This window comes from Amblyraja radiata, chromosome 1 (assembly GCF_010909765.2).
Source record: "Amblyraja radiata isolate CabotCenter1 chromosome 1, sAmbRad1.1.pri, whole genome shotgun sequence".
Lineage (NCBI taxonomy): Eukaryota > Metazoa > Chordata > Chondrichthyes > Rajiformes > Rajidae > Amblyraja > Amblyraja radiata.
The window spans coordinates 164,014,632-164,029,630 of NC_045956.1; the positions used below are offsets into that span (position 1 = coordinate 164,014,632).

Genomic DNA, 14,999 nt, shown 5'->3' on the forward strand with positions numbered 1-14,999 from the left:
ACTGGAGAAAATCCATTGAAAATACCAAGCCAAAGGACATATAGAGCACAGCTAGCACTGCTGCCTCATTGATCCATCGACCCAGATTCAATCTTGACCTCCCGTGCTATCCGCCCGCAGTTTCTATGACTTCCCTGTGACTGCATGGATTTCCTATAATACTCTGGTTTCCTATCACATCTGAGAACATCTGGTTATTAGGTTAATTGGCCGCCATAAATTGATCCTGGTATGTGTGTGAATGCAGAATCGGGGGAATTGATAGGTATAGTGGGAGAATAAAATGAAATTACGGCAGGAATAATGTGAATGGTTGGTTGATGGTCAGCATGGACTCTATTGGCTAAAGAACCTGTGCCGTGCTATATGACTGTGAAAATTATAGATACAGGTATGTGGTTGCAGATGCCAAACTACAAACATAACATTACTGGAGAAACTCAGCGGGTACGGCAGCATCTATGGAGCAAGGAAATAGGCAAAGTTTCGGGCCAAAACCCTTCTTCAGACTGAAGAAGTTCATACAGTCTGAAGAAGGGTTTCGGTCCGAAACGTTGCCTATTTCCTTCGCTCCATAGATGCTGCCGTACTTGCTGAGTTTCTCCAGCAATTTTGTCTACCTTCGATTTTCCAGCATCTGCAGTTCCTTCTTGTACAAACATAACATGAAACATTTTCTTTTTCAGACATTCTCAACAAAAGCACTGGCGCTATTTTCAACTAAATGTAGAAAGATGACGCTTGAGTTATTTGAACAAACCATGCCAGTGGGAAGACAGTGGAGGGTAAATTATCGATCAGGTAATTAAATCCCTTAAAAAGCATTAAAAACATGTGATAGACATATAGAAAATAGGTCCAGGAGGAGGCATTTCGGCCCTTCGAGCCAGCACCACCATTCATTGTGATCATGGCTGATCATCCCCAATCAATAACCCATGCCTGCCTTTTCCCCATATCCCTTGATTCCACTAGCCCCTAGAGCTCTATCTAACTCCCTCTTAAATCCATCCAGTGACTTGGCCTCCACTGCCCTCTGTGGCAGGGAATTCCACAAATTCACAAATCTCTGGGTGAAAAAGTTTTTTCTCACCTCTTAGATGGCTTACCCTTTATTCTAAGACCATGGCCCCTGGTTCTGGACTCGCCTAACATTGGGAACATTTGTCCTGCATCTAGCTTGTCCAGTCCTTTTATAATTTTATATGTTTCTATAAGAAAGCCCCTCATCCTTCTAAACTCCAGTGAATACAAGCCTAGTCTTTTCAATCTTTCCTCATATGACAGTCCCGCCATCCCAGGGATCAATCTCGTGAACCTACGCTGCACTGCCTCAATCCCAAGGATGTCCTTCCTCAAATAAGGAGACCAAAACTGTACACAATACTCCAGATGCGGTCTCACCAGTGCCCTATACAACTGCAGAAGAACCTCTACTCCTATACTGAAATACTCTTGTTATGAAGGCCAACATATCATTAGCTTTCTTCACTGCCTGCTGTACCTGCACGCCAACTTTCAGTGACCGGTGTACAAGGATGCCCAGGTCTCGCTGCACTTCCCCCTTACCTAACCTAACCCCATTGAGATAATAATCTGCCCCCTTGTTTTTGCCACCAAAGTGGATCACCTCACATTTATCTATATTACTTTGCATCTGCCACGCATCTGCCCACTCACTCAACCTGTCCAGGTCACCCTGCAACCTCCTAACATCCTCATCACAGTTAACACAGCCACCCAAATCTCTTGTGTCATCCGCAAATTTGCTAGTGTTGCTCCTAATTCCCTCTTCCAAATCATTAATATATATGGTAACAGTTGCGGCCCCAACACCGGGCCATTCTGAAAAGGACCCGTTCACTCCTACTCTTTGCTTCCTGTCTGTCAACCAATTTTCTAACCACGTCAACATCCCCAATACCAGATGCTCTAATTTTAGTTCCCGTGCAGGACTGATTCTGAAATTCTAGAAACACTACATCCACTGGCTCCACTTCATCCATTTTACTTGTCACATCTTCAAAAAATTCCAGAAGATTAGTCAAGCATGATTATCCTTTCATAAATCCATGCTGACTTGGACCTTTTACTGCTATCCAAATGCCCCATTATTACCTCTTTAATAATTGACTCCAGCATCTTTCCCACCACCAAAGTCAGGCTAACTGGTCTGTAAGTCAGGCTAACTGGTCTGTAATTTATTGATAATGCAATTGTAATTTATTTAACCGTATTGTGAGCAGTTTTGGGCACCATAGCTGAGGAAGGATGTGCTGGCCCTGGAGAGGGTCCAGAGGAGGATTACAAGAATGATCCCAGGAATGAGTGGGTTAACTTATGGTGAGCATTTGAACAGCACTGAGCCTGTACTCGCTGGAGTTTAGAAGAATGAGGGGTGACCTCATTGAAACGTACCGAAGTGGGGGGATAGAGGGATAGGAGGGGGGTAGGGAGAGGAGAGGTGTTATGGAAGGAGGGAAGGAGTGACTGAAGGTAGGGGAGAGATTGGGGGAGGGGAGGAGGAGAGGGGAAAGAAGAGGGAGGGTGAAGAGGAGGGGGAGAGAGTGCTGGGAGATGAGGGGAAATGAACCTTGCCTGCGCAGTTGGGGGCTATGCGTGAGTGGTGCAATATTGCGTTGGGGGGACGGGTTGCATTGGGGGAACAGGTGAGTGGTGGAATATTGCATTGGGGAACGGGTTGCGTTGTGGACCAGGTCTCCCGCCTGACAGGGGGGGCCCACTTAGTCTAGTGTTCTTCATAAACATATCTATTTCTATCAAGTCACCTCTCAGCCTCCTTTGCTCTGTTTTAATTCATTTAATTAATTAGTCTATCCAAAAGCTTTTATTGTCTCAAATTTTCTCTGAATTTCAAAGCCAATGTTAGTTTGACTGACTTGCATTTCTGGGTTTTGTCCTTCATTTTTCTGTGCTTGTTTGGAACATTTTGTATTCACCAATCTTCTAGCTTGAACCTCATATAGTCATAGAGTATTAAGGCATGGAAACAGACTCTTCGGCTCAACTTCCCCATGCCGACCAAGATACACTTTCTACACTAGTCCCACCTGTCTTTGTTTGGCTCATATCCTCTAAATAGGTGCTATCCATGAAAGCGTCCAAATGTTTTTTTGATATCTAAGTATCTATTTAATGTCCAGAAACCTAAGATAATTAGAGTATTTTGGGAAATAGGCCCATTGGTCCACTGCATCCATGTTGACCATCAATCACCCGTTCACACGTTCCACATTATCCCACTTTTTCATCCATGCCTTACACATAAAGCAATTTACAGAGGCCAATTAACCTAAAAACGGGCACATTTTTTTCGAGATACAGCATGGAAACAGGCCCTGCAGTCCACCGAGTCCATGCCAACCAGCGATCCCTGCACACAAACACTATCCTACATACGCAGGGGACAATTTGCAATTATATCAAGCCAATTAGCCTACATACTGTACGTCTGGAGTGTGGGAGAAAACAGCGCACCCGTGAAAATCCCATGCAGGTCACGGGGAGAACGTACTAACTCCGTACAGACAGCACTCGTAGTCGCGATGGAACCCGGGTCTCTGCCTCTGTCAGGCAGCAACTCTACAACTGCGTCATCATGCTATCCTGTGGGAGGAGACGAGCACCTGGAGGAAATCCTCGTGGTCATAGGAAGAACATACAGCACCAGAGGTCAGAATCGAACCGGAGTCTTTGGCTCTATGGGATAGCAGCTCTACCAGCTGCACTACTATGCCGCCCAGATGCCCCAGATTAACTGGGTCATATTTGAGGATGAGTACATTTTAAGTTATCTCATCCAAGCTGCTACCACCACCTCCTCCTGCTTCTTGGGCAGCAGACCAATTCCTTGGCGAAGAAGAATTGGTATTTCAGTCACAGTCTCTGCCTCCACTAAAATGATTAGGATTCCCTTACCTTGAACTTTCGAAATCCACTCGTGACCAGAAATACATCTAACTCCCAGCAACAAGTACTTCTTTAATTTCCAGCAGCTCCTATTCATTATTACAATCTTGTGCTTAAGATTCTGAAATGGAACTCATTGCCACAGAGGCCTGTGGAGGCCAAGTCAGTGGATATTTTAAAGGCAGAGATAGACAAACCCTTGATTAGAAAGGGCGTAATGGGTTATGGGGAGAAGGCAGGAAAATGGGATTAGGAGGCAGAGGTCAGCCTTGATTGAATGGCGGAGTAGACTCGATGGGCCGAATGGCCTAATTCTACTCCTATAAGTTGTGAACTTGTGAAATGACTGTTGATCAAGGGGGGAAAGGGGGAAACTGCCTTTCAGGGTCCCTACCTGGTCGGAGAGGCAGCTTTTCTCCAGGCTGCAGCTTCGACCCGTCCTCGCGGCCTACCAGCGGGCCTGGAGCGGCGTTTCCTGTCGCGGACCGCCAGAACCTCGGCTTCGGCGGCGGCACAGCGCTGGAGCGCTATCGTGGAGCGGGCGATGCCTTGCCTGGGTCGCCGCACTGGAGCTCCGGTGAGCTGAAACCGCCGGGAACAACATCGCGGAGCTGCGGGATTGTGGAGCGGCCAGCTGCGGGCGGCGGCGCCGAACTTTACACCGGGAGCCTGGGATCTTGCGACGAGATCGCCAGTTGTGGAGCTCCATCCGGCGCGGCCTTGTCGGCTTCGGAAGCCGCGGCCTCCAGTACGGAGGCGGTCGTTCCAGGGTTCCCATGCTACTGTGAGGACTCTCCCGACGCCGGAGCACCACCACCCGGCGAGAACGGCCAGGAACATCGGGCCTCCGTAGAGGCAACTGTGGAGGCCTCAATAGGCCCGACTATGGGTGAACTGGGGTTGGGGACTGGACTTTGTGCCTTCCCTCATGGTGGGAGCCATTGTGGGGGGATGTTCTTTGTGTTTAAGACTCTCATTAGTGTTATGTCTGTATTCTTTTGTGTGCTGCAAAATGGCAAAAAGCATTTCACTTCATTACACCTCGGTGTATGTGAATGTGACTAATAAAATAAAAACCTTTGAATAGAGAACTGGATAGAGAACTGGCTGGCAAACAGGAAGCAAAGAGTAGGAGTAAACGGGTCCTTTTCACAATGGCAGGCAGTGACTAGTGGGGTACCGCAAGGCTCAGTGCTGGAACCCAGCTATTTACAATATATATTAATGATCTGGATGAGGGAATTGAAGGCAATATCTCCAAGTTTGCGGATGACACTAAGCTGGGGGGCAGTGTTAGCTGTGAGGAGGATGCTAGGAGACTGCAAGGTGACTTGGATAGGCTGGGTGAGTGGGCAAATGTTTGGCAGATGCAGTATAATGTGGATAAATGTGAGGTTCTCCATTTTGGTGGCAAAAACAGGAAAGCAGACTATTATCTAAATGGTGGCCGACTAGGAAAAGGGGAGATGCAGCGAGACCTGGGTGTCATGGTACACCAGTCATTGAAAGTGGGCATGCAGGTGCAGCAGGCAGTGAAGAAAGCGAATGGTATGTTAGCTTTCATAGCAAAAGGATTTGAGTATAGGAGCAGGGAGGTTCTACTGCAGTTGTACAGGGTCTTGGTGAGACCACACCTGGAGTATTGCGTACAGTTTTGGTCTCCAAATCTGAGGAAGGACATTATTGCCATAGAGGGAGTGCAGAGAAGGTTCACCAGACTGATTCCTGGGATGTCAGGACTGTCTTATGAAGAAAGACTGGATAGACTTGGTTTATACTCTCTAGAATTTAGGAGATTGAGAGGGGATCTTATAGAAACTTACAAAATTCTTAAGGGGTTGGACAGGCTAGATGCAGGAAGATTGCTCCCGATGTTGGGGAAGTCCAGGACAAGGGGTCACAGCTTAAGGATAAGGGGGAAATCCTTTAAAACCGAGATGAGAAGAACTTTTTTCACACAGAGAGTGGTGAATCTCTGGAACTCCCTGCCACAGAGGGTAGTCGAGGCCAGTTCATTGGCTATATTTAAGAGGGAGTTAGATGTGGCCCTAGTGGCTAAGGGGATCAGAGGGTATGGAGAGAAGGCAGGTACGGGATACTGAGTTGGATGATCAGCCATGATCATATTGAATGGCGGTGCAGGCTCGAAGGGCCGAATGGCCTACTCCTGCACCTAATTTCTATGTTTCTATGTTTCTATGAATACTTTGATCTTAGCTTGCTGAACTACAGCAAAAATAGTACAGCAAAATAATGCTTAGACCCTTCACTATTTTAATTGGAACTTTAAAAATAGCTTAACATGGGTGTCTCCTTAAACTTTGATTTTAGAAAACACTGATTCCTGAAAGCCAACCTTCAACTCAAAGACACCACCTACCAAGGTTTCTTACCCCATGGCATTGCCCTGCACCTACCTAATTTTCTATCATGTTTTCCCCCTTTGCAAGCACCAGCCACATTACGTGGGCAGGTGGAGTGGTTGTGGGGGAAGGCATTATTAACGTTTCATGTCAAGGCTCTGCATTAGGACCCGATGCAGGGTCTCAACCCAAAAATACATCAATTCCTTTAACCCCATACATGTTGTTTGACCTGCTGAGTAAGATCCTCCAGCAGATTGCTTTTTTTGCTCCTGATTCCAGCATTTGCATTCTCATGTGCCATCAGCCAAGTTATAGCTGTTTAGTTTTACACCCTTTTCTGACCTCATCATCTAGTTAAGTCAAGCTTGGCAACATTAAGGATGGTTCAATTTTTTTTTGGTGAAACATTAATGATTCTATTCAGGTTTTGTTTATCACATGAAGTGAAAGTACCTTTTTGTTTCCATTTCAGTTGTGCTCCCCAGAAAATCCAATGAATATGCGACTGCTGCTGTTCAAACTATAATTGGTCAGGTGCTGGAGGGAATTAAACAACTTCCAGAAGATGCTCAAACCATTCCATTGACAGAAGCCTTGACTGCTTTTATGGAGGCCTGGATGGATCATATATTGAAGGAAAAGATAAAATTTAGGTAATCTATGTAATAATTTTACTTGCAATTACATGTTTTGTGAAAATTGTCATTTTTATGGTTAGTCTCTGTCAACTTGATCTGGCAAAGCAATCAGCTTAATTGTCTAGAGATTACTGCAATAATAAAAAAACATTGAAACTGCCTAACTTGAGAAACACTTATACAAATAAATTACATTGAACAGTACAGCACAGCGTCAGGCCCTCCAGCCCACAATGTCTGTGCCGAATGTGATGCCCAATTAAACCAATCTCCTCTGCATTCACATGATTCATAGCCCTTTATTCCTTGCATATCCATGTGCCTGTTCAAAAAACACTATTGTATCTGCTTCCACCACTACCCCAGTCATCACGTTCCAGGCACTCAACACTCTCTGTAAAAAAAAAATGCCCTGCACATCTTAAAATGTTCCCCCTCTCACTGTAAAGCAATGACATTTCCACCTTGGGGAAAAGGTTTTGACTGCTTTACTGCAGTGGATTTTACATAAGAAATAGTGAATGCTTTGTCTTAAAATTGTCTTAACTTACTAGAAATGTAAGTACCAATTTCCTGCAATGTAAAAGTAGCCCACTCAAGTTTTCCACCTGCATTGTGTTACTACTGTTCTGCTGTAACTGCTGATTCTTGATCTGTGATTTGGTGGTGCTCGATAAGAATGTGGTGTATTCTCCTTCCTCGTTTATAATTGGAATCCCGAATTCTAAGAGCATTAGCTAATCAGAAATTAGTTATGAATCTTCAACTTTTATTTAGGTTCCATTGAGTGTAAATGAATTCTAAATCGGTATTAAAGATGTACTAAATCGGTAATAAAGACACATTCAACAAATTTAGTTGCCATTGATCTCAAAGATTGGAACGGTTTAGAGGGATATGGGCCAGTCGCAGGAAGCTTCAGGGACTAATGTAGACGGGGGCATCTTGGTCGATGTGGGCAAGTTGGGCTGTTTCCGTGCTGTATGACTCTAAGGTTGAAATGAACACAATCAAGTCAAAATAGATGTTTACATTTTAAAAGCGCATCTTGTTCCATACAGAATGTTGCAGCTAATTAAATATTTCTACATATAATTACTATTGTAGGAATTAGTGGCCAAAAAGATATGTAGTGCAAGATCCCACAATACCTTCAAAAGGGAACTGGAAAGGAACATAAAGAATAATAGACTCAGTGGGCTGAATGACTGTCTCGTTTGTCTTAATCGTTTAGTTCCTAATTGGCTCCAATAAATCCATGTTATTCTCATTCATCACCTCTTAATTAATCAAATCTTCACTTACTTCGATTCAGTCTTCCTTATGGGATCTTGGACAGGAGTTTTCCAGAAACTCTCCTCTTCTATATTATGACATCTAAAATTCCTCAAAATTTCACCCTTGTCGTTTTACCTCCTTATTCAAATACTGCATCACGTCAATATCATTCAAATCCATGTGATCAGCTGATACCCAGATAATGATACCCAGCATTACATCTGTGGGCAGGGCCGGCAATAAGCGTGCTTCATGAGTTGTGTTTGTGAAACCCAGTGGTTGCTTTAAAAGACCAGGGAAGTTTTAATTGTAAATATATGGAACCAGTCACACATAGGTCAAATGAGTAAAGACAGGAACATTCCTTCCTCCCTCATCATATTCGTGAACTCATTGGTGTTTTACGAGAATACATGGCTTTGTAATTATTTTGCAAATACTGATATTTTTATTTTCTGTATTATTTTAAACTAAATACAAACTCTCAGAATGCTGTCGTGAAATTTGACTTCATTGTAATATAAACAGATGACAACTGTGTCCTTAAATTCACATTGTTATTCAGTGTGTGTTTCCACCAATGTGTTTTATGGAATAATTATAAAGTCTTTGTCTGACTCTGGTTCTGGTTATTACATTACATCTTTCTTTAAACACTTTCATATTAAAATTACAGTCTGGTTCAGCAGTTTAGACACTCACTCCCGTAATAAATTACAACGCATAGTTAATAAAGCATCCAAAATCATCAGCACTCCCCTTCCATCAATAGAATCACTCCATCACAAACGGTCTGTGTCAAGGGTGAAGAAAATCATCTCTGATCCCTCCCACCCAGCACACCACATCTTCCACCTGCTGCCATCAGGAAGGCGCTACAGCTCACTGTCCGCCAAGACATCTCGATTTAAAAACAGTTTTTACCCACACGCAATCCGAATTCTGAACTCACTATGATAACAGCACATATCCTCCCCATGCATGAACTGTATATTGTAAGATGTTGTGTTTTATGTTATGTTTGACGGGAATCAGCCTACCTTGTAACATCCTGTACTGAACCTGAATTCCACCAGCTTGACTGTGTGGTCATTAAATAATCTAATCTAATCTAATCTAATGACATTGATAAATGTATTCCAGTGCAATATATGTTTTGTATTGATTATAATGTACATGACATTATACGTTGCATATTTCTTGTTTGTGTCCTTCAGTGTCCAGGGTGCCTTACAGCTGAAGCAGGATTTTGACACAATGAGAGAACTAATTTGTTCAGATGATCAGCAATTATCAATGGAAGTCAGACAGTCTGTCCTTTCTCTCCGGGTTTTCTATCAAGTGGACAATGCCATTATCTGCCTCCTCCAGCAACCTACTAGGAAGGTCTATGTTCCATCAAATACTTGGGACCATTTCAGAAGATGCTGTAGGTGTTGAGTAATTTTCAATTCCTTGTATATTTTGAATTAATTGTGTGCTGGTCATTCTCCCATCTACTTTTTTAAACTTAAGAACATCCATGAACTTTGCTGCCTATATCTTAACTCACACCATTTTATTTGCCCTTCAATCAGAGTTTAATGGCCTATATTAGGAGACTCTAGAACCAGAGGGCACAGCCTCAGAATAAAGGACATACCTTTAGAATTTCTTGAGCCCGAGGTGGTGACCGGTGGAATTCATTGCCACAGATGGCTGTGGAGGCATTGGGTATTTTTAATGCGAAGATCGTTAAGTTCTTGATTAGTAAGTGTGTCAAAGGTTACGGGGAGAAGTCAGGAGAACAGGGATGAGAGGGAAAAATAGATCAGCCATGATCGATTGGTGGAGTAGACTCGATGGGCTAAATGGCCTAATTCTGCTCCTCTGTCTTGTGGTCTTATAATGATTCTAATTATGGTTCCCTTCAACCACTATGATTCTAAGCTTTAACATTCCTTTCCTTTTGTAGTTCACAACCACTCTTCGATGTCCAGTGCCTATAGATTAGAAGCTTGTTAGTTTAAACACTGGGTATCTAACATTGGACAAGAACCAAAAAATGCTGTACAGCAAACCACTGGGGAAATGGGACAGTGCTGGTTAGCACATGAGCAGAAATGTTACACATGCTCAATTTTTTTACTCAGTCTTTCATTACCTGAACTATTTTAAATTTGAACATTAAATCGCATAGAATATAAATTCATTTCCAGTCATAAATGTTGACTGGAAATGTAACAGGCAGAAATTAAGAGTTTTGTTGAAAGTAATATGTCCTGACCACTGGAGTTTTATTAATAGTTCAAAATATTTTTTGAAATTTGGTAGTAATTACAGAATAATGCATGCCTGTACTGAGATTACTGAGATGCTCAGATGCTTGAATGGTAACCATTGTAAAAGCTAACAGTTCCCCAGCATTCCTTCCTCACTTTTGACTGTTACTGTTGTCTGATGATTCGTTTAGGTGAAGGATTAAAATGATCTGAGGTAAAATAACCAGCCTTTAAATGAGGTGTTGAATTTTGATTTTAAGCTTTGAAATCTTCTGGTTTTTATATTTCTGTTTAGACTTGATAAATACTCCAAATATTCTCCGTTCTATTGAGAACATTTTGGAACTAAATTATTGAATTGGATTTGTTTAAAAAAATGCAACAGTGGCAAATTTTCCAGATGAATAGGAAGGGCACTAAAGCAGGATTTTGAAATGTTTTCATCAGCTGGAGATTTGTTATTTATATCAATCAGGCAATACTTCTGTGGGTCAAACATTTTGAATCTTTTTTTTGTTTGTTTTCTGAAACTGGCATTGCTTGGATTTTGATTATGTGACCTATCAACTAGGCTAATAAACATTTTCTTTGCTCCAAGGCTCCTCTTCCAGCAGGACGGTCGACTTCAGTCATCAGAACTTGAACAGTCTTGACAGCCTGGATTTGCGGACTGAAAGGACAAGAGCAGCCTTTCAGCCTGAAGCTTCTGATCAACTAAACAAGGTTATAACAACTAGGCACCCAGAGTCGTACTTGGCAGTAAATCAGCAGGAATGGCTTGCACTGCGAGTGAACAGCAGTAGACGCAGGAAAGTTCTCCGTTTGCCTTGTATGAAAAACACCCCAGAATAGTGAGCGGACATTGTTGTCTCTGTTATTCGGTTGGAAAAACCGACTGGCAGACTTACATTTATGACAAGGCACTTTAACACTTTTTACTTCAGTTGAATCTATGACTGATTTTAAGATTACGAGCAACCAGAACTCCATTTCATTTTCTGTATTGTGAATAATAAACCAGAATTTGTGGAATAGTCCCAATGTATATTATTCCACCGAAATATTTGCATTTCCAAAGCTGATGATCAATTCAAAAAGCTCCTTTGCTGAATGAATTTTCATAAAATATTGTAAGACTGAAGTGTAAATGCTCAATTTTCTACAAAGTGTATCAGTGCTGATTTATGCCATCTTGAGTTTAAAAGAATTCAGTATGCTATCTTGTAAGACAGTATTTTTTGACTTTAAAGTATTCTATATAATAATTTATCGTATGTTTAAATACACTGAAGTTAACAGAGCATCTTCACCAAAGATATAATCTTTGGAATTCTACTGCCTCGATAAAGTGTTTTTAATATTGCAAGTTGGAGGATGTCCGCAATGATTTATATCTTTTTTTTGGATGGGCTGTCAGGCAAAAGAAACTACACACAATATTTATGGATTGCCTGTTTTTAATGAAATATTCTTAAAAGGATTTTGTATTTAAATCACATGTATTAAAATATGTAACATGCTTCTGTAAGTGCAAATTTACTTTGACGCACCCAGCTTCCCTTATTCCACACCCTTGAATGGTTCTTCCCTTTCTCAAAGATTTTACTTCAGACACATATCCAACTGAGTTCTGTCATTTCAGTGAACACCCATTCTTCCCTATTGAGCCTACAACATAACAGCTGGTGAGGGTGGAGGAATAGGGGATGACGGGCTGGTTTGGGTATTGGGTGTAAAGTCAAAATGAATCCCACTCTCTTCAAGTTTGCACATGTCCGGATTCAAACTGTTTCATATATAGGTCATTGGCTGGTGATTGGAAACGAGAATCTGACCTGCTTTGTCAGCTGTCTACTGAGAGTCACCAAGACCAGTTGAAGCACACTTGTTGACTATTTCCACGTGATGTAGTTCCAGATATAATTTTGGTTCCTGACATCTGCAGCATTTCAAGGGCAATAATAATCTTGCTATGACTTGATTGCAAGAAATGTGAGTACACGGTATGGCTAACATTTGTTCAATGTGCTATATCAATAATACACTGCAATAGAATATTATAGAACACTTGTTGCTTTTGATTCACATGACTGAATCGAATTCAGGGAAAGTGCTACATTTAAAACTGAGACATAAACAGAAGGCCACCTAATCAACTGTATATTATAGATTATTACTTTTAGGATAAAATAGAACAAGGTTCTTGGAGTCTCCCTTCCAACATACATTCATTAATTACCACCTAAAGATTTGTTCACTCTCCACATTTGTAATTCTTCCCATCCTCAAATGGGTGTCAAATTGATCATGTACTGCAAAGCATTTTTTGCATGCTATGAAACCATGAAAATTACATTGATTAAGAATGCCATGTTTGATGGCATTGGTATCCTTAAAGCAAGCCCAGGGGTCAGTTGTACAAATGATGCAAGTGAAAATAATGAGGGTAAATGTCAAGTGGTTCTTTTCCTAGAGCAGACGGATGGAAGTCGTTAGTGTAATGATTTCCTCGTTTTTTGTTCCACTCTCTGTGGATCAGACGTCATGTGCAATAGCCGAGAAATTGGTCAGGAGATTGTAAGAAATTAGATCATTGTGCTGTGGTACAATGATTCAAGATGTTCAAGACATCGCCCCGGTTTTTAAGACTGTTAGGTGTGCAGCCGAAGACAGGGATTGCTAATGGGTATATGGCTGGGGATAGGAGTCAGGAAAGTGGTTAGGAATGTGGCTGTACCTGGGGGTTGATTACTTGTGTTGGTGCAGAGCAGGGTATGGTGACCAGCTGATCTTGTCCATAATTATAAACCATTTTAGTCTTGCGATTGTACCATGATTCACTCTCTTAGTGTTGTCTTTATTTCTCAGCTAATTCAGAAGTGAAAATAGTCAAACATTATTGAAAACTAATGGAAAAAATTCATATCAATCATCATAACTAACAATTCAAAATTTTGAGAATCGTTAATGAGGGTAGAGTATATGCTGTAACATACTTGAATTTTAGTAAGGTGTTAAGCCCCTGTCCCACGATGCGGGTTTACCCAAGAGCTCTACCAAGTTTTTAAAAAATCAAACTCGTGGTAAGTACGTAGAATGTAGCGGCTACGTGGGAGCTCGTGGATGTGTTGTAGCGGCTCGTAATGCTAACGGCAGGTACTCGGGAAATGCGGTAACTCGTGAAGTTTTTTCAACACTGAAAAATATCCAAGAGTAAAAATATACAAGGGCCACATCTAACTCCCTCTTAAATATAGCCAATGAACTGGCCTCAACTACCTTCTGTGGCAGAGAGTTCCAGAGATTCACCACTCTCTGTGTGAATTTTTTTTTTCTCATCTCGGTCCTAAAGGATTTCCCCTCTATCCTCAAACTGTGACCTCTTGTCCTGAAAGACCACTATCATTCAGGTGCCAGTGAAGAGCAAGATCTTATGCCTTAATGACTCCTGTAGTATTTCCATCGTCAATGGCCGGCTCACTGACGAAAGGTTCCGCATCAATAACGAGACAATACCAACTGTCCTGGAGAAGCCTGTCAAAAACCTCAGGCGATGGTATACCGCATACGTTAAGGATGTAGAGCAGGTGGAACAACTCAGGCAGGATACAATCAGTGGCCTCAAGCAAATCAACAACACTGCTCTCCCAGGGAATCTGAAGCTTTGGTGCCTTCAATTCGGTCTACTGCCCCGACTCATGTGGCCAATTACCATCTACGAGGTCACTTTATCCCATGTCAACCAGCTGGAGAGACTGGTGAACTCACAAGTGAGGAAGTGGCTTGGGCTACCGAGATGCCTCAGCAGCATAGGGCTCTATGGGAATGGAGCCCTCTCACTGCCAGTCTCAAGCCTGGTGGAGGAATACAAATGTGCCAAAGTGAGGCTGAACATGACATTAACAGAATCCTGGGACCCAATAATAAGAGGTGTTGCTCCAACCCTAGCAACGGGAGAAATGGACTCCAGCAGCAGTGGTACTGGACACAAAATCCGCCCTCCAACTCCGGGACATAGTGGGCCATGTCCAACAAGGCCAAGGGGGCTTTGGCCTGGGAGCAATGAAACCTACCTGGCAAAAGGCTACTCCAGCTGAACGTCGGCACCTGGTGGTGGAGGAGGTGCGCCACCAGGAGGAAGCAGCCAGGTGTGCCAAAGCCATATCCCAAGCCAAACAAGGCCGCTGGATGACGTGGGATAGTGTTGAAAGGAGGAAGATCACATGGAGAGAGCTATGGACCATGGAGTCAAATAAGTTGAGCTTCATTATCAGAGCCACATATGACGTCCTTTGCTCTCCCAGCAACTTATCCTGGACCAGCCATGTCAAAGCAATGGCCAAGAAAACACACCAACGCCTCTACTTCCTTAGAAGGCTTGGAAAGTTTGGCATGCCTTCAACAACCATGACCAACTAATACAGATGTGCTGTAGAAAATATCTTATCGGGATGCATCTTGCCATAGAGGGAGTGCAGAGAAGGTTCACCAGACTGATTCCTGGGATGTCAGGATTTTCATATGAA

The 14,999-nt window shown here is 42.5% G+C and overlaps 1 protein-coding gene across 5 annotated transcripts in view; it reads left to right on the forward strand.

Annotated features, from left to right (window-relative positions):
- Positions 1-11,995, forward strand: part of ccdc142 (coiled-coil domain containing 142) — a 124,774-nt gene extending 112,779 nt beyond the window's left edge. For all 5 annotated transcript variants that reach the window (XM_033034658.1, XM_033034639.1, XM_033034625.1 and 2 more), the window contains 4 exons: positions 687-801; positions 6,769-6,949; positions 9,430-9,641; positions 11,072-11,995. In XM_033034658.1, coding sequence (XP_032890549.1) covers positions 687-801; positions 6,769-6,949; positions 9,430-9,641; positions 11,072-11,325 — 762 coding nt within the window. In that variant the 3' untranslated portion in view covers positions 11,326-11,995. The remainder of the gene's footprint in view (positions 1-686; positions 802-6,768; positions 6,950-9,429; positions 9,642-11,071) is intronic.
- Positions 11,996-14,999: the final 3,004 nt, after the last annotated feature.